Below are 27,436 nucleotides of genomic sequence, written 5' to 3'. Positions count from 1 at the left end.
AACTATGGGGACTTGCCAATCTGTCCCGCTGGATGGCTTTGGAAAATATGGAGGAAGGCATGCATCTTTGGACTTTTAACTGTATTTTTTTTTTTTTAAGTTTTACAGATTCTCCTGCTGATAAAGACCTCCCCCACAGCCATTTATACTGGACCAGAGTAGTTAAATAATAAATAAACAATTACATGACAGAAAAGTTCCTGTTTTTCACTGTCTACTGTAGAAATTTCAATTTAACTTTTTAAATTCATCAATTAACAAAAACTTTGTTTTACAAATACAGGACAGTCTGTGCGGTGAGCTACCAGGACTTTTCTGTATTTTTACATATTTATCATGTAGAAAAACTCAGATGTGCTCTTTATCTTATCCTAACATATCTCAGGAAATGAACTGTGTGGCAGAAAGTGGGGTTTTATTTGTAAAATGAGTTTGACATAATTACATTAAATAGAGGAAAATTCCCAGCAACACTGCTCTAATGGACATATTCTATTGTTCTGTCTACTGTTGTAATTAACATTTATACAATTTCAAGAGAACAGCTGTATTATGTTTGATGCTGTTGGCGTGTCTTTCTGAAGTGGCCACTGCTAACGTGTTCTAAGTTGGCAGCTGTTAAAGGGCTATGCTGGCTGGGCACAAAAACGCTGCCTTGCTTCTGTTATAGCAGTGGACCGAGTGGAGCAGACTGGGCTCAGACGACGAGAAGAGGCGCTGCAGGAGTGCACAATATGAATTTTTCTTTTTTAAAGTAATCCTATTAGTTAAAAACAGCATAATAGGGGCACTTTAACTGAAACAAATAACGAAGGAGCCAGGTGTCCTCCACACATTTGTTAGTCAGGCTGGCAGAAGGCGATGGCTGCCCACTGTAGTCATGCTAGGTACTGCTGCAATGCTGTCTTCGCTCTGAAAAGAGACACAGAATGAGTCCAGCAGGCTAAAGGAGTGTCTGACAGGATATTTTCTTTTTTGTGACGCACTGTTCTGGCCCACCTGTCACTGAGGTTGGGCTCAGAGGATTGTGTCAGTTTGTGCAGGATGTCCACAAAGCCCATCTCCCTCAGCTTGTCCTGACGCTCCTGAGAACCTGATGACACACAGTGAAGCAGAGAGGACAAATAACAATGTCTGCTGACATGTAAAATCCCACTGCAGCTGTGTGTTCATTAATATGAACACAGACACATGTTCCACAGCTGTATCTTAGCACCAAAGCCTCCAATCAGCTCCCTCCTCTGTCCCTGGTCAACTGCCTTGAAGACGTCAAGGGAAGTTGAAGGGAAGAGAAATCAGAGTTTTCCTCAAACTGAACTCTGGGGTGTAGTTCCCCAAGCCCCAGCTCCAGAAAGGGACTGATCTATGCCATGATGTGGATGGCTGCTCCTATTCACCATCTCCAGGAGTCTCCATCCTGGGTGAAACTAGAGAACATCACCAGACTCTGGCCATTATCTCAAATTCCCCAGCTGAGACCCCCCATTCATCACCTTCATCACCTCCTGCTTGGAGTGCTGCAATGGTGCCTTGGACAAGCTGCAGTACATAAAACAAAATTGACAAAGTTTCTACCGACACCAAGTCGTGACAACACCCCGCCTTTATTCACCTCTTGGCTTTGATAAAGTTCGGTATCTCCTATAAAATCCTGCTTCCCAGTGCTGATCAGACATTTCACCTCCTACACTCTGTCCTGGACTCTGTGTTTCCCAGATAACAGCCTGCTCTCCTTCCCTAACAACACAGCCTTCAGTGCTGGTACCCTGATTCTTTGAAATATGCTCCCTTCTGAGATCTGCCCACCTTTGGGCATTTTCAAATAGTAGGTGAAATGTCACAAGCCTTCAGGACAAAAGGCAAACTATAGAAGAGAAATCAGAGTTTAATTAATAATGATGAATGAGTAAAGAAGAAACACTCAGTGCAAAAATGATTCCCAGATTCATCCCATCTGGTCACACAGCATGTTAAGATTTAATGAAGAGAACAATAACTTCAGTTTTAGCTGAATTTAGAAGCAGGAAATTAGAAATCAGAGACATAAAGGGATGAAATTCATTCAGGCCGAACACATTTTCTCTCCAGCTTACAAGTTATCTCCTTTAAGGCTCAACGATTGTTGCTTTTTTTCACTATTATCAAGACAATCGACCTCTGTGGGAGAAGAGAGTTGGCACTGAAGACAATAAAAGTGAAGGAAGGACATCTTAAAACTCTGTTACAGCACTTTCAGAAGGCCATGTACTATAATTAGTATTAAATCCCCTGTATATTCCTATGGCTGACCTCTTTTTAAAACAAACAAAAAACAAACACAGAAAACAGTAAACTGTAACTTCAAAAGTCTGAGTTACACTCTCCCTGAATGAGCATTTAAAAGACTAAAATGTAAACAACCATTTGAGAGGTCGACTTTATTACCATGCTCCTTCCATCCTACACAGCATTTCTCCATCAGACATCTTTCAGCGTTGTACTCGCCTGTGACGTGCCTTCATTCTGGTAAATGTTCTATAAACTAAAGCTGAACACTTAAGACCTCAGTTCTTACTACTTTAACGTGAGCTCAGCTTTCTTCATGTTCCTCGGTCTCCTTTATCTAAACCCATGCCCTTTCTTTATTAGTCCATGTACCTGTGCGCTGCATTTCTTACCGTCCTCCTCATTCCAGATAAGGTTTGAGACGCAAAAGGTTGCAGCAAGCTGCAGTTTCACATTCGAATGCCCCTGTGGGAACAGCAGACATCAGAGAAGTTACAAGTCAAGAAAGACGGGACAATGACACAGATCAATCAGGCCGCGACCTCTAGTATGTGCTTAAACACTAACAGTGTGCACAGTACCATATAGTATTTGATTTTCTGGAGCATGTCGTCATTGGTCATGATGAGGTCCTTGGCTGTGTTGCCATCGGCAATGTTGACTAGGATGCACAGCGTCTGACAGACAAAGTGTTACATCAGTGCTTTTATCTGAACAGTTTGTTCTGAGGTTAAAAAATAAATAAAAGAAAGCAACAGGCAACACATTCACAAAACTGGCAACATTTGATCATCACACTTTGTGTTTGTGGACGGGGACGTCAATCTGTCCACTTAGAAGGCACAAACCGAGTCAAACTGATAACAAGAGCACTGGCCAGGCAACAACAAGACAACCCCCAAACCATGGACCCCTCTATAGCTCTGCCTTGATGCCTGCAGTACACTCAGCTTGTAGTTCCCTCAGTATTGCACATCCATACGTACTGTCACATGAAGGTTTACTGCACAGCACAGTGTCAACGATGTGGAAGAAATACCACGAGGAATCAATATGACCAAAATCTCATATTCGATATGACATTTCTCATCCCAATGATGATAGAAATCACAAAATAGTGCTTTTTCTGTAAACGCTGTGACTCTCAGGCAGCTCGACCTGGGCGTCATGTACCTGGAGTCGAGTGTTTTGATCGATGCATGAAACTTTATATTTGTAGATAAAAGTTGCAACAGCTGCCATTTTCTTTCTGAGTATTTATTACACGGCACGCTGCAGGGAAAAGCCTGTTCTAATGTTTTGAGCACCTGACGGCTCTTTTTTTGCTTCTCATCCTTAAACTCTCTCCTTACTCTTTCACGTGATTCGTTCGTAGGTGGTTGAGAGGTATGTCGTGTTTGAGTCTGTGGTGGGGACCGGTTTGCAGCATAACTTGCATAGTACAGTGTTCTGGTCCGTGTCAGACTTTTCATAACCAAACCATGTCCATGCTACAGAGGGAGCCTCTCATTTAGGAATAAGGTCCTCGATTTTTGTTGACTGGTCCTTCTGTTTGGAGCTGCCTGGTTCGTCTTCACTGGCCATGCTGGTATTCTGTGTGTCTGCATCCACGTGGTGGCCATCCCAAAAAAATATATTGCTGTAAACAGTGGATTTTGCTCCACGACAAAATAAAAGATAGCTTATAATATGAAACCAGAGAAGTTTTAATTTCGTCATCCGATACATTTCGTCATATGGCACAGCCCTAACCCCCCCCCCCCCCCCCCCCCCACACACACACACACACACACACACACACCTTCATCACCAGGAACCCAGGGCCCACTGCACCAGTACAAGGTTTATTTTATCCACTTACCAAATGCAGCTGGACGAAAACTCCCACCCACTCCATGACGTGCACCAGTGAACAACACCGGAAATCATCTCCTTGTATAACTCCTCCATCGAATGCACAGTGCAGTAGTTACACCCTTTTGCACTTGCTCTACAGCAAAGTTTTACAAATTAATGTCAATCATATCTATTTCACTTCTTATAATTGAGCTATTTGTAAATATTAGAGCCATTTCTTATATTTTGTAAACTTTGTAATATATTGTATTATTTAATTTAGTTCATTCTGTTACTGTTATTTTCTTGGAGCAACTGTAACCACATATTTCAACCTCCTCCAACATGCCCTTTCTGAAGGCTCTCTTGTTGCCTGTCCAGTCCATCTGTTGTTACTTTCATCTGCATCAAAGCAACTGTAATAGATTCACAGTGGTTTGTGCTCCCTAACTGGACAGATTGATATCGCTGAAGTTTAAGTGAGTGAGTGGCCTTGGAACCCTTACTAGATTGACAGGCAGCAGCAAATGCTTCTCCAAGATCACCGTTATCTTTTCTACTGGGCACTGTGTTAACACACCTGAACATTCCAGACCAGCAAACTGTCAAAACGTCTGCATTTATAGAGATTGGTCAATTAAGTACATTTGTTAGCAGCACCTGGTTGCTGCTTTTCCCTGTATGATGGGAATGGTGCAATGTGTCCTGTTGTGCTGTTCATCCAGGATTGTACTTAATTTTATGACCTGTTTTGGACCAGATTATTGTTTATGTCCCGATACAAACACCACTGAATTTAATAGGACAAGACTGACCTCAGGCAGACAGCCTGTGATCACATAAGCAGAATGTTTAACTGCTCTGCCACACAGCAGCACGCTGAACTTAGAAAAAATAAATCATCTGTACGTGTGAAGCAGACGGGTGCTCACCTGCTCTTTGACCTCTATACTGTGCTCCGCTTCGAGGATGAGGGTAACTGCCTGCATGATCTGCTTCCCGTGGGAGCTCATGACCTGGTCAATGTGCTGACAAAATGAGAGTTGGGAGTAAAGGGGAAGCAAAGGAGAATCAGTCTGCATGTTGCACTTAAGACCTCTCGACAATTCATTCAAATTCAGCCCATACTGGATCGTTCATATGTAGTGATAACACAAGTGGGGAGCATTCAACGCTGACCCAGAGGTCAAGTACCACCTATGGCTACGTTCACACTGCAGACTTTTCTGACCCTGTGCGACCCATCTATCCCATCATGGTATGACAGTGTGAACAGCACAAATCCGTCCATCCATCCATCCATCCATCTTCATCCGCTTTATCCGAGACCAGGTCGCGGGGGCAGCAGCCTAAGCAAAGAGGCCCAGACCTCCCTCTCCCCAGCCACCTCCTCCAGCTTATCCGGGGGAACACCAAGGTGTTCCCAGGCCAGCCGAGAGATATAATCTCTCCAGCGTGTCCTGGGTCTGCCCCGGGGCCTCCTCCCGGTGGGACATGCCTGGAACACCTCACCCAGGAGGCGCCCAGGGGGCATCCTTGTCAGATGCCCGAACCACCTCAGCTGGCTCCTTTCGATGTGGAGCAGCAGCTGCTCTACTCTGAGCCCCTCCCGGATGGCCGAACTTCTCACCCTATCTGTAAGGGAGAGGCCAGCCACCCTTCGGAGGAAGCTCATTTCTGCCGCTTGTATCCGCGATCTCGTTCTTTCGGTCACTACCCACAGCTCGTGGCCATAGGTGAGGGTAGGGGCGTAGATCGACCGGTAAATTGAGAGCTTCGCTTTTACACTCAGCTCCCTCTTCACCACGACGGACCGGTGCAGCGTCTGCATTACTGCAGCTGCAGCCCCAATCCGCCTGTCGATCTCCGGCTCCCTTCTCCCATCACTCGTGAACAAGACCCCAAGATACTTGAACTCCTCCACTTGGGGTAGGAACTGATCCCCGACCCGGAGTGGGCACTCCACCCTTTTCCGGCTGAGAACCATGGCCTCACATTTGGAGGTGCTGATCATCATTCCCGCTGCTTCACACTCGGCTGCGAACCGTTCCAGTGCAAGCTGGAGGCCCTCACTCGATGAAGCCAACAGAACCACATCATCCGCAAAAATCAGAGATGAGATTCTGAGGCCACCAAAGCGAAAGCCCTCCGCCACTTGGCTGCGCCTAGAAATCCTGTCCATAAAAATTATGAACAGAAACGGAGACAAAGGGCAGCCCTGGCGGAGCCCATCACCCACCGGGAACGAGTCCGACTTATTGCCGGAAATGCGAACCAAGCTCTTGCAACGGTTGTATAGGGATCGAATGGCCCGTAGCAATGGGCCAGACACCCCATACTCCTGCAACACCTCCCACAGGACACCCCGAGGGACACGGTCGACTACCTTCTCCAAGTCCACAAAACACATGTAGACTGGTTGGGCAAACTCCCATGCACCCTCAAGTATCCTCGAGAGGATAAAGAGCTGGTCCAGTGTTCCGCGACCAGGACGAAAACCGCATTGTTCCTCCTGTATCCGAGGTTCGACTAGCGGACGAACTCTCCTTTCCAGCACCCTGGCATAGACTTTCCCAGGGAGGCTGAGGAGTGTGATCCCCCTGTAGTTGGAACACACCCTCCGGTCCCCCTTCTTAAAGATGGGGACCACCACCCCGGTCTGCCAGTCCACAGGTACTGCCCCTGATCTCCACGCAACATTGCAGAGGCGTGTCAACCAGGACAGCCCTACAACGTCCAGAGCCTTCAGGAACTCGGGGCGGACCTCATCAACACCAGGGGCTCTGCCACCAAGGAGTTGTTTAACTGCCTCAGTGACCTCGCCCCTGGAAATTGGCGGGTCATTCCCCTCATCCCCAGACTCTGCTTCCTCCCCGGAAGACGTGTCAGTGGGATTAAGGAGGTCCTCGAAGTATTCCTTCCACCGCCTGACAATTTTCCTCAGTCGACGTCAGCAGCGCTCCGCCAGCACTATACACAGTGCAGGTAGAGCACCGCTTTCCCCTCCTGAGACGCCTGATGGTTTGCCAGAATCTCTTCGAGGCAGTCCAAAAGTCTTTTTCCATGGCCTCTCCGAACTCCTCCCACACCCGAGTTTTTGCTTCAGCCACTGCCCGAGCCGCATTCCGCTTGGCCTGTCGATACCTGTCAGCTGCCTCCGGAGTCCCACAGGCTAACCAAGCCCGATAGGACTCCTTCAGCCTGGTGGCTCCCTTCACCTCTGGTGTCCACCATTTGGTTCGGGGATTACCACCACGGCAGGCACCAACCACCTTGCAGCCGCAGCTCAATGCAGCAGCTTCGACAATGGAGACGCTGAACATGTTCCATTCGGACTCAATGTCCCCAGTCTCCCTTGGAATGCTGTTGAAGCTCTGCCGGAGGTGTGCGTTGAAGATCTTGCGGACTGGGGCCTCTGCTAGACGTTCCCAGCACACCCTCACTACGCGTTTAGGTGCACCAGGTCTGTCCAGCGTCCTCCCCCGCCACCTGATCCAACTCACCACCAGGTGGTGATCAGTTGACAACTCAGCCCCTCTCTTTACCCGAGTGTCCAGAACATATGGTCGCAGGTCTGGTGATACGATCATCGACCTACGGCCTAGAGCGTCCTGGTGCCACGTGCACTTATGGATACTCTTATGTTCGAACAGGGTGTTCGTTATGGCCAAACTGTGATTAGCACAGAAGTCCAATAACAAAACACCGCCCGGGTTCAGATCAGGGAGGCCGTTCCTCCCAATCACGCCCCTCCAGGTCTCGCTGTCGTTACACACGTGAGCATTGAAGTCTCCCAGCACGACAACAGAGTCTCCAGGTGGAGCACCTTCCAAGCCATGCGTAGAGGTGAGCCCGACTATATCTAGACGGTACCTCTCAACCTCACGCACTAACTCAGGCTCCTTCCCCACCAGATAGGTGACATTCCATGTCCCTATTGCCAGTCTTGGCAGCCAGGGGTCAGTCCGCCAGGGCCTCCGCTCCTGGCCACCACCCGGCACACAATGCACCCGACCCCTATGGCGCCTCCTGCGGGTGGTGGGCCTGCGGGAGGATGGGCCCATGTCTCCTCTTCGGGCTGTGCCCGGCCGGGCCCCATGGACTAAGGCCCGGCCACCAGACGCTCGCCCTCGGGCACCCTCCCCGGGCCTGGCTCCAGGGCAGGGCCCCGGTAACCCTATCCCGGGCAGGGTAAACTGTTCCCTCGATATTCTTTTCATAAGGGTCTTCTGAATCGCTCTTTGTCTGGTCCCTCACCCAGGACCAATTTGCCATGGGAGACCCTACCAGGGGGCATAGCCCCTGGGATCCCTGGGACACACAAACCCCTCCACCACGATAAGGTAGCGATTCAAGGAGGAGCAGCACAAATCCGATATTTTCAAATCCGACCTGGGTCACTTTCATATGTGGTACTGAATCCGATACATATCTGATGTTCTAGAAGGCGACTGCTGTTTGAACGGTCATGTCGCATTAAATCCGTCTTTTATGTCACTGACACAAGACAGACGCCAATTATCAGCGCCAGAGAAGACATCGCGAATGCTTCCTGGCCATCCAGTGAAACTGTTTGGAAGACAACGTTGGAGAAACGTGAACATTTTATTTATACTGTATAATCTGCAGATTCTGACAGAAATCTGCAACTATCCTTTGAAGCACTGCTCCTCTCTAAAACAGCAATAAGGATAATTATTAGGCCATTTGTAAATGACAAAATAACATAAAGCAAAATTGGGAAACGTAAAGTCTGAAACAAGTCTTTATATTAAGGTCCATCAGTCAAACAATCCTGTTTGCTCTGGGTCTAAACAGAGCGCGTTGTGTGTGTCGTCTTCTTTTGTGCATGCGAGCCGCTTTGAGGGTTCACACTAGAGCGCGTCTGCTGTCACATTTTATTTGTAGTGTGGACAAGCAGAGAAAAAAAAAAATCCGATTGATCAAAAAAAATCGGAATTGAGTATTAAGACCTGCAGTGTGAACGTAGCCTATGACATATGGGCCACCTAAGAGCAGTTCACAAACAGCAGCAGTACATTTGTTGCATAAACTAGACTCTTTTGTGAAAGTGGATTTTGTTGATATCGAATCTGACGCAGCACGATAGTCACGATAATATTTGCATGTAACCAGTGGAAAGCTAAAATTTATTTATTCATTTAACAACATCATTTCATAATTACTGCAAAGTATCCACAGCAAACAGTACACATTTTAAAAATATCTTAAATATTATCTGGGAAATATTAATATTAGCTTTCTCTGCTCTACTGTAAACTGAACAGAGGTTTTGATCGGTAATGGGACAAAACATCACCGTGGAATTTGGGAAGCTGCTCTACACACCAAACTGTTGTAGCTGCTTAACACTCATTCATTAGTATCCAGACATCAATTTTCTTGTGCTTATCCAAGCTTACCCAGCTACTGGCTCCCTGTGTGAGGATATGAATGGGAACCAGAACTGGAGACAGTCTCTCTGGCGTTGGAGCCTCACATTCCTCACTCACAGAGTCATATGCCAAAACAGCAGACTCCTTTTGAGCCCCTAATCTGAGCTAAGATTGTACTGATGGACACCTACATCAGAAACTGACTTGTTTTTCGTTGTATGTAAACATGTCTTTGTGTTGAAAGTGAGAAAAAAAACTCCTGGTGTGTTTGTGTGATTCAGAGAACACTACCTCTGCCATCAGATCTGTGACTGCAGACAGGGCCAATATAAGGATCAGACCATCGAGCCCAGCTTGACTTAGAGTTCTTCCTAAATGACCGGGTTTTCCCATGCTCTCTCTGAGGAAGAACCCATTTCCACCACTTAAATCTGATCTTTTTCCTTAGCTTGTGGCTACAGGCAAGGGTAGAAACACAGATCAACAAGTCTGGCTTCACACTCAACTCTGTTTTCACTACAACAGTGTATCGATGCAGACACTGCACTAGTCTACCACACTGTATCCACTCATTTTAGCAACTGGAGATTGGACCGCCAACTGACCTACAAAGCGCCAGACCCTCAGCCACGCGCTTGCCAAAAAGCCCCACTACAAGGCCTGACTCGAAATCGAGGGCCTCTGTATCCCTGTGCTGCATGAGTTAATCCTTTGAATGTGACTTTAATCACTGTTTTTATAATAAACTCATCAATCTGACCTTCTAACAAGGACCAATTTGCCCTGAAAGAACCTATGAGGGCTTAATTCCCCCCGAAGACTACAAATCTCACCAAACATTCATGGATTCTTTCATACTTAAGAAAGCTCAAAAGCTTCAAAGCACTTAGTAGTTTGTAGCGACTCACTTACAATAGAAACAGTGTGCATTACACCAAATCACAAGAGTTCAACGTCCTACAGGAAACACGCTACTGTTTATCTGTCCACTCCTATTAGAAACTAATCTGACTGCTTATTGTAGAGCATTGACTTTGTTGTGACTGTTGTTGTAATATCAATAAAACTGATTTAAGTTACAATGTGATTCAGTGTGAAGTTTTGTGCTTTAAAAAATGCAAAGCCTTTGAAATTTGACTCAGAACGAGGTGATTTCCATCTGAGATTTAATTTGAGCCGGTGAGTGTTCAGCAGTTAATCGACACAATAATCGAAAGCTTATCCAACAATGAAAAAAACCCCAAAACAAACAAAAGAGAAAAAGCTTTAATTGCAGCCTTATTCATGTCTGTTCATGTGTGTGTTTGCGTGTCTCACTGCGCGTTGCGACAGTAGATTGCGCAGCAGACCGAGGGTCTTCATCAGCACGTTGGTGTCGGGGTCTGATAGCAGGCGGAACAGCTGTTCTGTGCCCAAACACCGAACAATCTCCACCTTCACCTTCTGATCAGCTTGGAACGCCATATTCTTAACACACAAAGTAGTCAGTCGGGATATTTTAACATCAAGCTAAACACAGCAGCTCACTTTTACAGTGTAGACGAAGGGTGGAGGGGAATATTTTAAAGTAAAAAAATTAAATAAAAGCTCACCATCAGGGCCCAGATCCCATTGACTCTCAGTGCAGGACTGTCGCTCTGGGTTAGACTGCATAGTAATTCCATTACCCCTGACTCCAGGATGGGCTGCAGACACACAAAGACAACTGGACTCAACATTAAAGTAATTAAAAAACAAAAAAAGAAAACGTTACTTTACTAAACAGCTATTTTTTAACATCTCCATCAGGAACGGCATCATCATCATCATCATCAGTCGTGCAGTCTGCAGAGCATTTCCTCTCAAATACTGTCTGCATGGGGCTGTTGCCTACCTACATTCATAATCAGCTCTTGTAGAAACACCTTATACAAATGTGGGAGCCGGGTTTGTCTCTTTTTGGTGCTTTGCCTGTGTCAGAAATGCAGGTGTGACGTGTGTGCCTGCTTTTTGGTTAAAAGCAGCTTCTTCCTGCAGGGCTGTGAGGAGGGGTTAGTGAGTTTACAGCTTCAGAATGCAGACAATCAGAAAACAGTTCATTTCTCTGCTTTACAACTCCCTCTAGTCATTCACGGTGTCGCTCCCTCAACCACAGCCGTCCACTCTCTCCGCTTCTCTCTGCACTTCAGTCTGGGTTCCTTCTCAGAGTAGGTGTAAGACCTGCAGTTAATCTCTTTTGCTGTAGGGAAATGTGGCTTCTGAGCTTCTACCTGCCCTGCTGTGTTTACCAGCACATGTTCCACCTGCTCAATTTTTAAAGCTTTCTGCTGTGGCTGAAAACGAGGCTGTGTGAGCGGTGAGATTGTACCAAACTAGGACAGCTGTGAATCAAACAGCCGAACAACGAGATGAACGTGTCAGCAAACTCGATTCATTTCAGAACCCGGAGTGTCTCCATGAGTGTACCTCTTTGCTGGGTGAGAATTCCAGCAGTAGATTGCATAGTGTAGAGGAAGCCATAACCAGGACTTCATCCGGGGCGTTCTGCAAGAGCTGCGTACAACAGAACACACAACCTTAGTTGATATTTCCTCTCACAATCGCAGACAGGCTCGACGTTAATGTGTCAGGTAGAGAAACTCAGAGCTCCACTAAACAGCTGTGAAAATATGCTGTAAACAAAACTTTAACGTCAAATTCCAGTGACCTTCATCAGGGGTTTCCATACTGCATGATCGTGGAAGCTGGTTCTCAGCTGCTGCACCGACCGAGAAAGACTGTGAAGACACCTAGGACAAAACAAAAATATAAACAGGTGGTTTAATGGAGATATTCAGTGTGTCAAAGCTTTGGTTTAATGTACCAGATCAGCACCGGAGCCTGAATTAAAGTGCCTGTGGTTTTACTCATCAACAGGCAAATCCCACTGTGGTCCAAGCCAGGCCTCCAGAGTGCAACAGCAAGCTGACATAAAGGGTTAAATGTGTACAGAGAATTAATACTAATTATATGATTTAAAAAGTAATGTAACGTTTTGTCTAACACAACTGTATGAGATCTACTGTAGTTACATTGGAAACATTACCGCAAGTGGACCTATTACACTAAATTCTTCAGCTCCCTTTACATTAAGGTCCCGCCCCCCTTAAGCTAGCTTCATTCTGATAGGTTGCCCTACATCTTAGTTTTCCCCAAACAGAAGCAGCGAAAGGCTGTGGCTCTGCTGTAAACCTTTTAAGAATATCGATCTTAATTAGAAACGGCAAATTTCTCTAATACATCCGTACCAGTTTGGACATGAATCTGATCCAGAGCATGAGTGCGCACAGCACGAGGAAAGCAACAAACATTAAAGCAGGACGTCTCTGTTCAGTAAATATTTTGCTCATTACTGTTTATTGGATTATTAGGGTGGATATAATATTTCAATCAAATCTACATGACTTCCTGTTAAAAGATCTACATTAAAGCAATAAAATGGCTAAAGTGGAAAACTTTCTATGCCAAAACAGGTCCACTTTAACTTTACCAAGCTCAAATTTAGTGCTAACCTCCTCAAGTCTTTGCAGCTGTCTCACTTTGCACCATACCTGACAGCCGCCAAACGGACTTTAATGCTGGATTCTGATAGGCCACTGACTATCCTGTCCATCATGTTCTCCGTCTCTGTTATCTGAAAGCCAACATGAGGGGCCGGGTTAGCACAGAAACATATAATGACACGTTTACATAAGCAAACAGAGACGTAAACCAGAGGGCACCTTTTTGCGGATCTCCTCATCGTTGGAGCCCAGTGAGGCGTACAGTTTGAAAGCTGCTTGTCTCAGCTCGTGTGCGTGTTTCAGGTCGTGGTCCAGCTGCAAGACAGCAAAGTGAACTGTTGCTGAACATTAAGTGACAAAGGTTTTTTATTCAAGGTGAAGGATCCATTTTGTGATTAATAAATATGTTTATCAGCATTACGTATTTGTTCCTGGGAACTGAAGGCAGTAAATGACCTCAATCTGAGGGTTACCGGGTCAAAGCTGAGTGATCGAACAGCTAAACAGTCTTTCTGGGCAAAAGGAATACATTTCAACAGCCTTCAATTTGTCTTAGTAAACAAGAAAGGAAATGTTTTAGGGACACAGACAGCAGATATTTAAATGCCCTGAAAAACATCTACAACTATAAGACTGATTAGCACAAGTTCAGTTTGTTGGTTCACAGACAAATGTTACAAGCCCCTGAACTTTTCATCAGAATCCCGCTATTGAGCCAAATGGATGCAATCAAATTTGTTACGCACAGAAGAAAAGAAGTTTTGATAATCCCAAAAGGAAACTGTCAGCACTTTCTAATGCTCCGACTTTCAATTCACAGGTCCAATTTTTAGTGAGTCCACATCTTTACTGTGACTATGGTCGAAGCATTAGCTACGCTTCATTGTTGTTTATAAAACATCAGCAATCAAATCATTTCGTAACTGCATCTTCTGACAAAAATCTCCAAACACACAATTTACAGGCCACAGCTGTGCTATGATTTACACTAAATTTACATGTAAACGTGATCACTCATAGCTACACAACTAGTTTTCCTCTCACTCAGCACACGGGCAGCAAATCAGCTGCTCACTGAACAGAGCAGACATACACAGGTGTGCCTGCAGCAAATATAATTCACACTCAATTATTTAAAGTTGTGATCAAAAGTTGACACTCATCGTAGGCATGAATGCCACGGTAATGCTTTCAGTGATTTCTTTGAACTATTTTATGTTCCAGGGAAGAAATGACTGCAGCTTACATCATTAAAAAACAACAACAAGTGAGTGCACAACTTTGAATTTACACACAAAGTCAAATATATAAAAACCTTTTAATAGGTGGTGCAATAGGTAAGCACATTTTTTAATTAAAAAAAAAATCAATATGAAAATTGTATTAATTGTATTAGAAGGCCGTTAACTGTGAAATCTGGACTGCACTCTCAGCAGACACTGAATGGGCCATTTTGGTCATGTTTGAAAAACAGTGTTCTGTGTTCTTCACAGCACTGGTTTGCCCTCTTGTGGGCATAATGGGATATTTAAACAGATACGTGTGTGTTTTGTGACAACACTATTTCATGGGGGCAGTGGGAGACCTTAGACCAGCAGCTGGTTTCATCGAGAGCAGCTTAGAGAAGGGGAAATCTAAAAGTCACAAAGCCCGTGATGGATGAAAAGTTGCCACAGTGGCAACGTCTTGAACTGACGTGTGATGAACAATGCAATCAAGTTCTCTGAGATTCCTCATTTTAAAAGATAAATATTAAAACTGCTTAACTGAACAGACACGACTCACCCTCTTGATGTCAGTGATGGCAGACACCGAGCTGGGGTACTTGAAGTAGTCGGCTAGCATGGCCACGAGGTGATCAGTGGTGCTTGCGATCCTCTGCAGCTCCACGTCGGGCTCCATGAGATAGGCCAGTGTCTCTGCACCCTCCACCCTTTCCTCGAGCAAATGCTCTTTACTGCACATTCGCACGAGACATGGCAGGGTCTGCACAAGCAGCAAAAAGTCACATTTAAGGGGGAAAAAACAAAAAAAGGAGTGCCACTGGTAGAGTATCACAAGAGAAATGATGAAGCGAGGCACAAGAACATGTGGGAAAAATCTGACCTTTAGTACTATGCAGCTATCGTCTGTCCTGATGGCACTCGCTCGACACATATAGGTTAGACTGGAACAGGAGAAGAGGTCACAAATAAACAAAAGGTACAGAGGATATAACTCAGTAATAAATAAATGTTATGCCACTCACCATTTGGCTGCTGTTAGCTGCATTTCAATGGGTTGATCCCTTTGCATCATTTTGACAAATACCTGAGTGAGTAGCTCACCATCCACCAGCACTGATGAGGAAAAAAAGCACATGAGAGGAGAAAAAGACGAGAGAAAGTAGAAGAAGAAAAGCTCCTCACCATTCACCAGTGTCATGGAGACCTGAGTGTTCTCATACGCCAGGACTGAGAAACACTTTAACGCCTGCATCCGGACCTGGAGAACAGAGGACGATGTATGGAGTGTTACAGAGTATTGTGTGTCAAAGGTCATATGGTCACACGGGGTAAAGATGCACACTCCCATTATACCTTATAAGAGGGTGAAATGAGCAAAGGGGCAATATTTTGGATGGCGCCGTGGTTGAAAAGGATCGTCTGGTGCTCTGGAGTCTGAACACAACAAATCTCAAATCAGCAATCGATCAGTCTGAACAGAGACACTGTGATGGACTCCAGTGTGTTTATGGGCAATAAAATACCAACAAATACCTTACAACAGTGGGAGAAGATCTGGGTGATGTACTCCTGGGTTCTCAGAGAGTTGCTCAGAAGAGACATTAAATGAGGAATCACAGTGGGGTCCTCAAAAAGAAAACAAACGAAAGAGAACATACACACAGAATCATTTCAATGAGAGAATGGGTGATCATGTTCAAGAATAGTCAACTTTTAAACCATCTCTGATGTGAAAATGTAAACAGGGTGGGTGAAAATAAACTCCTGACAATCTCAGTTCTAAGAGATAAGATAAGATAAAACTTTATTGATCCCACAACAGGGACATTTTTGCATCACCTCAGCTCAAGTACAGATATCAGAAGGAAATACAAAAATACAAATAAGTACAATCAGTGAAAAAAAGTAAGAGAATGCACTATATACAATGGTAGCATACACAGTATGTGATTATGGATATGGTTGGAAATATGGAAGACAAACTATATAGCTTGACATAACTATTGTACCACTACTATTCCTATTTATAGACATGTGTACACACACACACACACACACAAAATATACATATGTATACATATACATACATATATACCGGCACATGTCCATACACATGGAAGGTCCATTATGCATGAAGTGGTGACCGTGGATGTTCAGTGTCCAGTGACTTATGACTTTGTGATTGAGGGGTTATAGAGTCTAACTGCTGTTGGGATGAATGATCTGCGAAAGCGCTCCTTCCTGCAGCGAGGGTGTTTCAGTCTCTGACTAAAGGAGCTGCTCAGCCCACTCACATACTCATGCAGTGGCTGATGTGGGTTGTTCATGATGGATGTCAGCTTTACTAACATCCTCCTCTCCATCCACTCCCCCTGCAGGCCACTGCATATAAAAGGGCAGATGCTACCACAGTGTCATAGAATGTCCTTAACAGAGTCGTGCAGACTCCGAAGGACCTCAGTCTCCTCAGCGGGTGGAGTCGACTCTGGCCCTTCTTATACAGGATGTCTGTATTTGTAGTCCAGTCCAGTTTATTGTTGAGGTGAACACCCAGGTACTTCTGTGGTGCTTTGTAAAAGATAAACCGTTCCATGTCAGCTGTGTCAGAGGAAACGCACTCGCAACCACTTAACAAGAGCGATGAGTCACCATACTCTGCACGGAACCTTGCAAATAGGGTAGCCACTGCTGCTAGCAATGCTAACAATAGAGTGACTGTTTAACACACACTTTTTTTTTTTTTTTTTTTACTTTCAGTCAAATAGCGAGTAACATCTTTAACTAAAACTGTCCTCATGCTTTCTGTTGGAGATAAAAGAATGTGATGGTATTTTTTTTTTTTTTTTTAAAGACTGACCTGCTGATTATGAGTTTGACCAAGTAAGTATCCATGACAGCATGGATACTTTTGAACTTTTCTTTAATTCTCTCATAAAGATGAAATTTAAGAACCTCTCCTTTGCCCCTAACAATGAGTTTCGACACCTCACTAAAGTCACGGTATGACGACAATCAGAAGTGTTTCTTGGCTTTTCCAACAGTAGCCGCATAGTCAGAGACCACCACTAACTAACTCATCACTAACTTTTGATGCAAACCAGTCATTTTGTTCTGTAAGCAGGCTGAAATCACTCAGACCAGGAGAGCTTCAAGGACTACTCCCAGCAAGCTTTGAAGGGGTAAACAGGGTTTTGTTGTTTTTGGTTATAAAAATGACTTTTTCCTCAACAACTGCACGACTCGAATAAATCTCAAAATTAGGTGCACCAGGTTACCACGCAGAGCTTCATTTTACTAATACAATTGGAGTATATTTACATTTATCTGACATGGTTTGCATGCCTGTGTCTAGCTGACACCAGTGTTAGTATCCTGTGTCCATCCTCTTTGCGTAAACAAACTGCTGATGGTTAAAGTCTTTGATGGCTACAAAGGCTTAAACAGAAAGACAGTTTATATGCTGGCTAGCCAGCTATTCAAACAAGGAAATGACAGATGGGTGCTCTGGTAGATTTCTGGTTACAGTGAGACAGACACAGTCGCTCCACATTACTGATTCCATTTTCTTTCAGAGAAGAATCAATATGCTGCATTTAAACTGCTTTAGGTGTTTACACAGCATACTGCTACCAAGCGGAACAATCACACTTGTCTGTGCCACCATGAGGTTTAATTAACACCTCTAAGCTGCACGTCCGCTGCAGCAGAGGCTAACAAGTGTGGCAAAGAATTTGATAAGACTCTGAATCAAATCAGATCATATTAATCACTGCATTTCTTCCAATAATACATTTTATTAGTGCCTCTGTTCTGTATTTATTTGCTACAACAAATACCTGAGACTGGTACTCTGCGCTTGTCATGACCAAACTTGTCTACACATGTGGTATAGAAGGCATTTAAGGCAACCTACAGTATAAAGCAGCTGCACAGGGGTGACTGGACTGATGAAGACAGTTCTGAGACATCGAAGGCAAGCTTCAATGAAGACCAGGTCCGGAGATAAGAGACCTGCAAGCACACAGAGTACGTGTAATCTCACGTCACCTACAGTATTTGCATACATCTGTGTGTGCGTGTGTGTTTGACCCAACCTTGAAGAAGGGCAGGGATGATGTGACAGTCCACCAGGGACTTGATGTTGTTCTCAGTGCCCATGGCGAGGCTTCCCAACACTACGGCGCACTCTGTCCTCAGCTCCATACTGGACGAGCTCTGCTGCAGCAGGTATAATAACCTGGAGCCAACAGAGGAGGGAAGCACAGTCAGGGTTTCTCTAGGTTTTTAATAAGACAGTTGAATAAAGTCTTATCACTTCTATCCAATGCAATTTATATACAGAGCACTGAAACACACAACAGTCACCTCAAGGCACTTTATACTGTAAGACAAAGAACCTACAATAATAGAGAGAAAATCCCAACAATAAGATGACCCCTCCATGAGCAAGCAGTTTGTGACTGCGGAAAGGAAAAACTCTCGTTTAACAGGAAGAAACCTCCAGCAGAACCATACATAGGAAGTGGAAAAAGACAAATAAAGTCCCAGCAGCCTATTTTTCTAGCCTTTGCCTAGAGAGGACGTCTTTTTCCCAACTCCAACCTGGGAGCCGGTTCAACATGAGAACAAACCCTGCATAACCTGTAAGACATAGCAGAATTTACTACCAGGTTATATTGCATAGCTTTAACAGCTGTGCTGTAGTTTCATATTATCATGAACTACAACTTTATACTACTGTCAACAAAACAGGCATCAGCCTGTAGAACCTGGGGGTAAAAATAAACTTGGCCCTAACAGACCTTTTTTAAGTATCCATCTACTCTGTATCTGTGACCAAATGGGTTCAGAGGATGGCTGGGGTAATGTACTGTGGTGAGTTTCATGCTCTGTTATGATATCAAAGAGATTGGGGGTTGCAAAACAACTGGATTCAAAAGCACCATAAGTGCTTTTAATGTGGTCCAACTTATTTGGTTGGAGGAACAGACACAAGAGGGTAAGCGTGCCATGTTCCAACAGCTTCATGTAAGTGCATTAGAATGACTTTTTCAAAGACCTAAAGAAGGAAGTAGAGAGCAGGAGAGCGTGAGAGGTGCGGGGATTCATACCTCGGCACGGCTCCGAGGACAATCAGATTGGCCTTCTGCTTGTTGTTTCCTATGACAGCGTTCTTCATGTCACTGTGAAAGCATACAAATACATCCAAATGAGACATGTGAATGTATTTGAAACAACATAATATAACCTTAAGAGTGAATATGAACACCTTGATTTATAGCATGTTATCATTTAATTGATAAGTTATAAGCACATCAGGCCGACACAGGTCAGGCAGGCTGACAGTTTTAAAAACAACAATAGAAATCATTGATATCAAGCTCATGTTCTACATATTCTCATGTAACACATTAGAAATGAACAGGCTTCATCTAAGTGCATTTTTCCCCCCATGAGCTTCTTCTGCTCTGTTAGTACCTTCAGATGATATGTGATATCAAACTGCAGCAAGGTGAGTGGAAAAGCACACTGATCTAGGAGGCAGTTAAGGCAGTCAGGCGCTCGGCTAATGAAACGATACAAGTCGTAACCAGAGCTAGTCTCCCCGCAAGTTAAAAATAACTAAATAGTCCGAGTCCAAATCACAGCAGTCCAGACCAAGAGTGAGAGTGAGACACGAAGTCACAAACAGCTAAGCCTGTGCATGTAAGCACACACTCCTGCTGCAACACTGTCGTCACTAATGTTTAGAATTTGGGACATTAAAAACAAGCACGTGTTGGTAAATGATAAACAGCCTGTGGAATTAAACTCTTAGCAACAACAACAGCTGAATTTAACGTAACAGGGTGGACTGTTTGTTTTTGTTTTTTTTAACCATCAATTTCATTCATTTTCAACAAAAAAGAAAGAAAGAAAAATCAGGAAAGCCCAAAGACGTGCTATTGCAGTGGCTGAATAAAGTCTGCAAATTGGAGGCAAGCAGAATTTGACAGCTGTCATTTACTGAAAAAAAAATTTTTTCAAACACTTTTTTTCCTGCACTTTGCAAAACAAAATTTAAAACAAAAATCAAAAACAAACAAAACAGCACACGCAGAGATTTTTCTGCAATGTCTCCACCCACCAAACAGGTTTTGGCCTTCCACCAAGAGAATTAATGAAAACTGTGAAAAAAAAAATATATGTAAGACTTCAATTTAATTTACAAGTTTGAAGCATAATGCAAGTTTGAAGCATAATGCATCAAACAAAAACAAAAAAACTCTATAAGATGCACAGACTTCTTGCCTTGCCTACATAATGCGCGACAGTATTTTTGTGTGTATTCACATAAGTACTATTCTGACACAGGAAACACCCTGATATACATGTGTATATATCATACGCGATCAGACCCACACTTACATGACTCCCTGAAGCACTTTCTGTGGGTCGGGGTCAAACAGTCTGTCAACATAATGGCGACTAGTGGCGGTGACTTCCTGCATTAGAACAAAAAACAAAACAAAAACACAAACATGACTTTTAGAAATCACTGACTTGACCCTGGATTTACCTTGTACAGTATTTTTTCTCTACACTATCAAATGCTGTCCTCCACATCTGACAACTGACAAAGTGCACATATTTCAGCAGAGTAAAAGCCTACGGAATTTGGCTTCTAACTGAACAATTATTAACCATTAAATAAACAATAATTAATTATACATAAAAAGGGCAGTTTTAATTTTTTTTTTTTTTTTTACAACTAAGATAACACCTTTTGTGTTACACACAGAAAAAATACAGCAGCCTCCACGGCAGGAGCCTTTAAAAGCTTTTTGACACTGCGACACCAGAAAACTTTGTTTATGTCACTGGCAGCTTTGACCAGAACTTTCCGCAGAAGTCAACGTCCTCCAGCTGCCAACGGAGTCACACTTTGATGCCAGCACGTAGCTCACAAGGTGTCCCAACACGTTCTGTACCTGTGTACCTCTCATTCAGACAGCCACTGTGGCAAACATTCATTTCACAAGTATACAGCATTATGTATGTATACACAATAACGGATCAACTCGTGTTTTTTAAAAAAAAAAAAAAAAAGAGTGAAGCTGAGATGCTAAAGTATCAGTTACCATGATATCTTCAATCACACTGCCTCCTTTCTGCATACACCTACCATGGGGGGCGTTTCACGGGGGCTCCTTATGCGCTTTTTCGTGGAACATTTTGCGTTATATTAGCCAAGTTACAGTTGGCAGTGAGTGTCACTTGCTAGAGTAAATCCCGGAGTCTTACCAATTACTACAGCTCTGACTGCCGACACACTACATATAAAAAAAAACCCTCAAGAGTAAGGAAACCAGTGAGTTAGCGAAGTTTGCTTCGCTAGCTTAACCGTATGCTACAGTTGCTAATGTTACTTGCAGGAGCACCTAACGTTAGCTAGGTTTACAATGTTAAGTTTGCTATTGCAATTAAGACGGCGCATAACTTAAAATCAAATAATACTGAGTGGTTTGAATAAAAATCTCATTCCTACAACTTTTTATCCAATGTGCATGATGCATTCTATAAACGTGTTTTGACTACTGCAAAACTGGTGACAGCACTGGTACTCTTAGCAATTAGCTGCTAACTCATTCCGAGTAACACTGACAGCTAGTTTGTTCGCTCAATTTTGTTTTAGGTTACAACGACGGGGCGAGCGGGCACAGCTCGCATGTATTCTCTTTATTGTGTTCGGAAGGTTCCCGCCCGCCCGGGCAAAGCAAGGAAGAAAATCATTCTCTACAACAGCAACGTAGGCGGACCGCTACATGTTGCAATGCCTTTAACTTAGCTTTATGGCTAACAGAAAAACCTTTATACTTGAGAGCTTCTAGATGACCAAACAAAATCAGCTACTCGCAGTTGCCGTTTGCATTCTATAACCTGACAATGCTAGTTGAAATTATAAAGACTGGCACTCACAGACAGCACACTGATGCGGAGTGGGGCCTCCAATAAGCACGCCATCTCTCTTCCTCCGATGGAGCGCCCCAATCGGCGCAGCAGTCTGGAGACACTCCACCCCCCAGAGCAGCTTTGAGGGGCCTTTAAAAAGTAACTGTAGCCTAATCAGACAACTCTTTGCTAGCGTTATTTCTAAAACAGGCCCCTATATTCTTCCGTAGGCTCAGCTGTGATGTCCCGTAGCAGATATGCAACAAAAACCAACACCGCTAACTTAGCGAGCTCTCTGACAGACCGTGGACTTGTCAATAAAGTAAATATTGTTTATAAACGTGACGTGGTTGCTGTCTGCTTGAATTTGATTCGACACAATAGGTTGAGTCGTGCGAACTATGCATCAGATTAAGGTATAAATATAAAAACGCAAATTTTTAAAATACAATATATTTTTAAATCAAGACTTAGCAACAAGTATAGTAATATAATTCTACACATTTATAATGGAATCTACTGCTAGTCACTAGAATTTGATGAAGAATTGCGCATGCGCTCATATTGGTAGAGGCGAGGTGGGAACATCCATTCTGTTCGTTTCTTCCACAAACATAAGCATGTTTTTTTGCACAAGTTTGCAACTTTATGGACTATAAACCGGCTCAAAATACTCGCTAATTATACCCCCAAATCTGTAAGTACTCAGTTTGTTCACGTTGCTCTTATATAACAAATTTCCTCCATATACGCTGTCGAGTTGTTTCGCTTAATTACGTAGCCTAGCTAGCTGTTGCATCGTAGGACCTGAGCTTCTAGTAGCTACCCTGCTTGAGTGTGAGGATACGAAGTAGAGAATACTTTAAAGCAGCATGGGACACATTTGTCAGATTAAAAAAAAATTAAAAAAAATAAAAAGCATCGTGCAATACTTACTGCACGTATTCAAGGGCTACCCGCCGGTGCAGCGTGCATTGTAGAGTCTTTAATGTCTTAAAAAAGGTGCTAGGGTCATCTTCAGTTCGCATACCTTTCGTTTAATTTATTGTTTCTAGCTAAATGAAACATGACAGTCCAACAGGAGCTCTGCTCATACGCTAAAATTAAACGGGTGTCTACCCGATTGCTCCTGGATAGCTTTAGTCACATGGTAATTCATTAGCACTGTTTAAGATCATCCAAGACCGTATTGTAGCTTATTAAAGTCCCTTTCCACTGTGTGATTAAAAGGCAACTAAAACTATGATCCAAGAAGATGTGAAAAAAAAATAATTTACCCAACTGAAATGTATATTAGCGAAATTGTGTGTTAAGTGAAAGTAATCATCATCACCATTGTATGTCTTTACAGATTGCCAAATCATCTTTTAGGAGGCCGTGGACCTCGGCTTGACTGTGTCCACAGAGGCTAATGGTGTTTAGATGAGAACAGAAGCCATCCTTTAGTGTGAATGTGAATTTCTCTGCACGTTGTCAGATCACCTGTTTGCACAGGATGAAAATTGCAGTAGAAGGCTGTTGCCATGGGGAGCTGGACAAGATTTATGAGACAATTGAGTATCTGGAGCAGAAGGAAGGAGTGAAGGTGGACCTGCTGCTTTGCTGTGGAGACTTCCAGGCAGTGCGAAATGAGGGAGACTTGAAGTGCATGGCAGTGCCAGCCAAGTACAGAACCATGCAGACCTTTTACAAGTAAGTTCTTTGTTTATGTTGTGTTTTTGTTTGGTTTTTAAATCAAAGACACGAGTAAGGATATTTAAAACTTTATTATTGTCTGTGTTGCAGGTATTATTCTGGGGAGAAGAAGGCTCCGGTGTTTACCATTTTCATTGGAGGAAACCACGAGGCTTCCAATCACCTGCAAGAGCTCCCTTATGGAGGCTGGGTGGCACCAAACATTTATTATCTAGGTAGAGACTGACTGATTCCAAATTTGTTTGCCAGCTTGTCTGACTCGCCACAAGCCTGACCTATATAATCACCTGTCTCCAGGTTATGCTGGTGTTATTCGCTACAAAGGGATCAGAATTGGTGGCTTATCTGGTATTTTCAAATCACGTGACTACAGGAAGGGTATTTGTTTTTGTTTGTTTAGCTTTTCAAATAGTTGAGGCTCCACTGCTATGCATCATATTTACATGGAATGTTTTCATTTTAAGGCCACCATGAATTCCCTCCATATAATCCTGAAACACTTCGAAGTGCATACCACATCAGAAATATCGAGGTTTTCAAATTAAAACAGGTAAATCTCGCAAGTTCTTCCACACAACTCTAAATGTTTGTCCACTTCTTTAGCTAAATATACAATGTTAATTTTACATGATTATTTCTGCTAAGATCCAGATGCCCATAGACATTTTCATGAGCCACGACTGGCCTCGTGGAATCTACTACTATGGCAGCACGAAGGAGCTGTTACGAAAGAAGAAATTCCTTCGTCAAGAGGTGGAGTCAAACTCTCTGGGAAGTCCTGCTGCAGAGGAGCTCCTAGCTCACCTCCAGCCTAACTATTGGTTCTCTGCACATCTTCATGTGAAATTTGCTGCCATTATGCAGCATCTGGTGAGAGTGACAGTTGTTCAGTTAGAATTACTGCTGCTAATAAGGTTAAAATCGTTCTAACCATCATTTCGGTGATTTCTTCTTTTCAGCCTAAAGGTAAAAGTGCACCACGCGTAACCAAATTCCTGTCTCTGGATAAATGTTTGCCCCACAGGGAATTCTTACAGGTGGGACAACTCTTTTTTTTTTTTTTTTTTTTTTTTTTTTTTTTTAATTGATATATTAGGATCAGAGTCTGGGTTAAAGTGTGTGAGCTAACACCTTTTGTTTTTTCAGATTGTGGATATTCCAGAAAGACCAGGTTCATCTGAGGGTCTTGAGTATGATCCAGAGTGGCTTGCTATTCTCAAGGCTACCAACACCCTACAGAGGACCACTCCTCACCCCTGGAATCCCCCAGAGAATAATGGCTTGCATGAACGGTACACACGTATAGACATACAAGTAACAAGGCCTGTAAAAGCAGAGTTAGGTTGTGCATGCATGATTTCAGTCTCCCAGAACTAAAACATTAGCTTGAACAAATAGCCAGTGTCATGCAACAGGGGAAAGGTCACTCTGGAAGAGAGGATCTTGCACTTAAAACAAGCTTTGCATTGTAACTTCCCTGAGCTCTAGGTGTAAAAGGAAACTCGAGCTCAGGGAAGGCCTTTTTGTGTAGGATGTTATCACCACCTGTGTTGCCTTGGTGAAATAAGCAACAAAAATAAGCTCTATGGGGAAAAACAAGTTTGATATTTGCATGTTTTGTTTGGCAGCATGTTCTCCACAAATTAATGCCACTTTTTTTTTTTTTTTTGAAGCGCAAGAAAAATGCTAATAACCAATAGGAGCACTAGAGCTAGTCACTGGAATTTTTTTTTAAACTACTCAGCTGTCTACAATGTCAAGACAGACCAAGAATGAAGTTGCTGGTGTAGCTAGTTAGACCTGTGCAAGTTAGAGAGGAAGTATGAAACTCACTGCTTCAGCTGTGGGTTTTCATTCTTTTCCTTCTTACCAAAGCCAGCAAGCAGAACTGAGTGGGGAGCAATTTGAAGTGTGTCACACTGCTTATTCATAAAAATACATTTTACATAATGAAAATAAAGCAGAAGGAAAGATTTCTCAGGACACCAATATTTGCTTAAATCAGCTCAACGCACGTTTTCAGTGAAGCCAAAACAATACTTTACATAGTGTATTTGCATCCATACTGGGAGACGGTATAGTGGAGCCTAATAATGAGCTGCCAAGTTATTGCTTCAGATGCTTGAAGCAAAGGTCATTATGACTGAGCGGTTTTTGTTCATACTTTTTTTTATAATGTTGGATTGCATACACCCATCAGGTGGGACTTCAGCGCTTCAGAAGCCGCTATGATGCAGGTGGTGGAGGATCTGAGCGGGGAGCTTGGCATTCCAGACAACTTCAGTCCAACGGTGCCATCCTACAACCCCAACAAGCCCCATCGTCAGGCTACCCCGAGCTACAACACCAACCCTCAGACGACCGAGCTTTGCGCCAAGTTGGGTCTCACAGACATCTATGCACAGGTCGGGCGGGGAGAAGATGAGGTGGCGAGAGTTCAGGGCAGTACAGGAGGAGAGGATGACGAAGATGAAGATAGTTTGGGAAGTACTGACGAGCCCAGCGAGTATCCAACCGATACTTCAGGATTGTCAGGTTCATTTAATCCAGATGAGATCACCATAGAAGACGAGTGGGAGGAGGAGGAGGAGCTGAAAGCAGAGGTGAAAGCAGACGAGCTTTTTGATGCGAAAGCAGGTGAAATCCACACACCCAGCCGTATGGTTCTACCCGAGCCCAAATGCAGCGTCTCGCCCCCTCCTCTGCCCGACCTCATGAACCTGCCACCTCCTTCCCACTCTACCCCAGCTCACGCTCAGTTTGGAGCAGACGGGGCAGGACAGGGCAGCGGCGACGATGAGGACGTCACAGCTGCGCGCATCCTAAAACGAACCAGCATTGAGAGTGGGGACGCTGGCAGCAGAGGCCCAACTCCAAGAATCAAACGCAGAAACCAGGTGATCTATACAGCAGCGGAGGATGACGAGTGTGAGGGATAGTCAGGGAGGCAGTGTAAACTTCTCCGTTAGTTTATATTCATTAATTTATGTACCTGCAGCTACTCACACGAGCTGTTCAAAGCAGAGGCATGGCTTTATTAAAATGCCCGTAAAGGTGGACTGTACACAAGCAAAGAATTTGTTTCTGGATTCAGTTTCCACAGAAATTATACCCATCAAAATGTTTCGTTGTTTAAACATGATTTTTATGTATTTTAATCCAACCAGATTTTTTAGAACACTTTCTTTTTCTGACATTGTAATTTCAAGATGATTAAAGAGGCCAGAAAGATGAGAACAGCTTTTTTTTTTTTTTTTTTTTTAAACAGAAATAATGACTTCACAGCTTTATTGAACACTTACATACCGTAGGTGCTGATGGAAAAAGCAAGTCTTTGTTTTAATTACTTGTTATCTTACTCATACAGACCACTGAACCTACGTTAAAACACTGAACAATGACAGTGGATGTGTTTCTTGTATATAGTGAGCTGTTAGTGTTGAGAGGAACGGCACTTTTTTTTTTTTTTTTTTTTAAGCCTTCCATTTGTATACTATTTGAAAATTGTCTTAATGAGAATTCAGTTTTTCTCATCAAAATGCTTGGATATGAAAATAAAGCCGAA

The 27,436-nt window shown here is 43.6% G+C and overlaps 2 protein-coding genes across 5 annotated transcripts; one reads left to right on the top strand and one right to left on the bottom strand.

Moving 5' to 3' along the window:
- Nucleotides 1-336: 336 nt before the first annotated feature.
- On the bottom strand, nt 337-23,300 carry armc8 (armadillo repeat containing 8). Of its 4 annotated transcripts, none has more exons than XM_026143945.1 (22): nt 23,113-23,300; nt 20,653-20,729; nt 19,356-19,427; nt 18,339-18,481; nt 18,158-18,255; nt 15,778-15,870; nt 15,598-15,678; nt 15,427-15,502; nt 15,267-15,357; nt 15,125-15,185; nt 14,804-15,004; nt 13,238-13,333; nt 13,067-13,149; nt 12,184-12,265; nt 11,943-12,029; nt 11,090-11,182; nt 10,815-10,964; nt 5,034-5,129; nt 2,847-2,942; nt 2,658-2,730; nt 1,000-1,093; nt 337-912 (listed from the first exon to the last, which is right to left on the bottom strand). In XM_026143945.1, the coding sequence occupies exons 3-22, from the start codon at nt 19,421-19,423 to the stop codon at nt 879-881; spliced, it is 1,896 nt and encodes a 631-aa protein (XP_025999730.1). In that variant the 5' UTR covers nt 19,424-19,427; nt 20,653-20,729; nt 23,113-23,300; the 3' UTR covers nt 337-878. The 4 variants fall into 4 exon arrangements, with proteins under 4 accessions (XP_025999730.1, XP_025999727.1, XP_025999728.1 ...); XM_026143942.1 differs by lacking the exon at nt 23,113-23,300 and adding an exon at nt 22,204-22,626; XM_026143943.1 differs by lacking the exon at nt 23,113-23,300 and adding an exon at nt 21,410-22,162.
- Nucleotides 22,700-27,129, top strand: dbr1 (debranching RNA lariats 1). The gene is made up of 9 exons (XM_026143946.1): nt 22,700-22,873; nt 23,528-23,868; nt 23,962-24,086; nt 24,169-24,249; nt 24,336-24,421; nt 24,517-24,741; nt 24,831-24,908; nt 25,018-25,163; nt 26,072-27,129. Exons 2-9 carry the CDS (start codon nt 23,672-23,674, stop codon nt 26,808-26,810), a joined length of 1,677 nt encoding a protein of 558 aa, XP_025999731.1. The 5' UTR covers nt 22,700-22,873; nt 23,528-23,671; the 3' UTR covers nt 26,811-27,129.
- The last annotated feature ends 307 nt before the right edge of the window (nt 27,130-27,436 follow it).

Source organism: Astatotilapia calliptera, chromosome 16, assembly GCF_900246225.1.
Source record: "Astatotilapia calliptera chromosome 16, fAstCal1.2, whole genome shotgun sequence".
NCBI lineage: Eukaryota > Metazoa > Chordata > Actinopteri > Cichliformes > Cichlidae > Astatotilapia > Astatotilapia calliptera.
The sequence above is the reverse complement of the archived record's forward strand: the minus strand, read 5'-3'. Positions and strand labels throughout refer to the sequence as shown.

Excerpts from the sequence above, each read along its gene's own strand:
- armc8 (XM_026143942.1), bottom strand. The coding sequence starts at position 22,248 with ATGGCGTGCTTATTGGAGGCCCCACTCCGCATCAGTGTGCTGTCT. Across the intron at positions 12,266-13,066 it reads GTCCGTTTGGCGGCTGTCAG|GTGTCTTCACAGTCTTTCTC; the intron begins GTATGGTGCAAA and ends GTTTTGTCCTAG. Across the intron at positions 10,965-11,089 it reads ATGGGATCTGGGCCCTGATG|AATATGGCGTTCCAAGCTGA; the intron begins GTGAGCTTTTAT and ends TTGTGTGTTAAG.
- dbr1 (XM_026143946.1), top strand. The coding sequence starts at position 23,672 with ATGAAAATTGCAGTAGAAGGCTGTTGCCATGGGGAGCTGGACAAGATT. Across the intron at positions 24,250-24,335 it reads ATCACGTGACTACAGGAAGG|GCCACCATGAATTCCCTCCA; the intron begins GTATTTGTTTTT and ends TTTCATTTTAAG. Across the intron at positions 24,909-25,017 it reads CCCACAGGGAATTCTTACAG|ATTGTGGATATTCCAGAAAG; the intron begins GTGGGACAACTC and ends TTGTTTTTTCAG.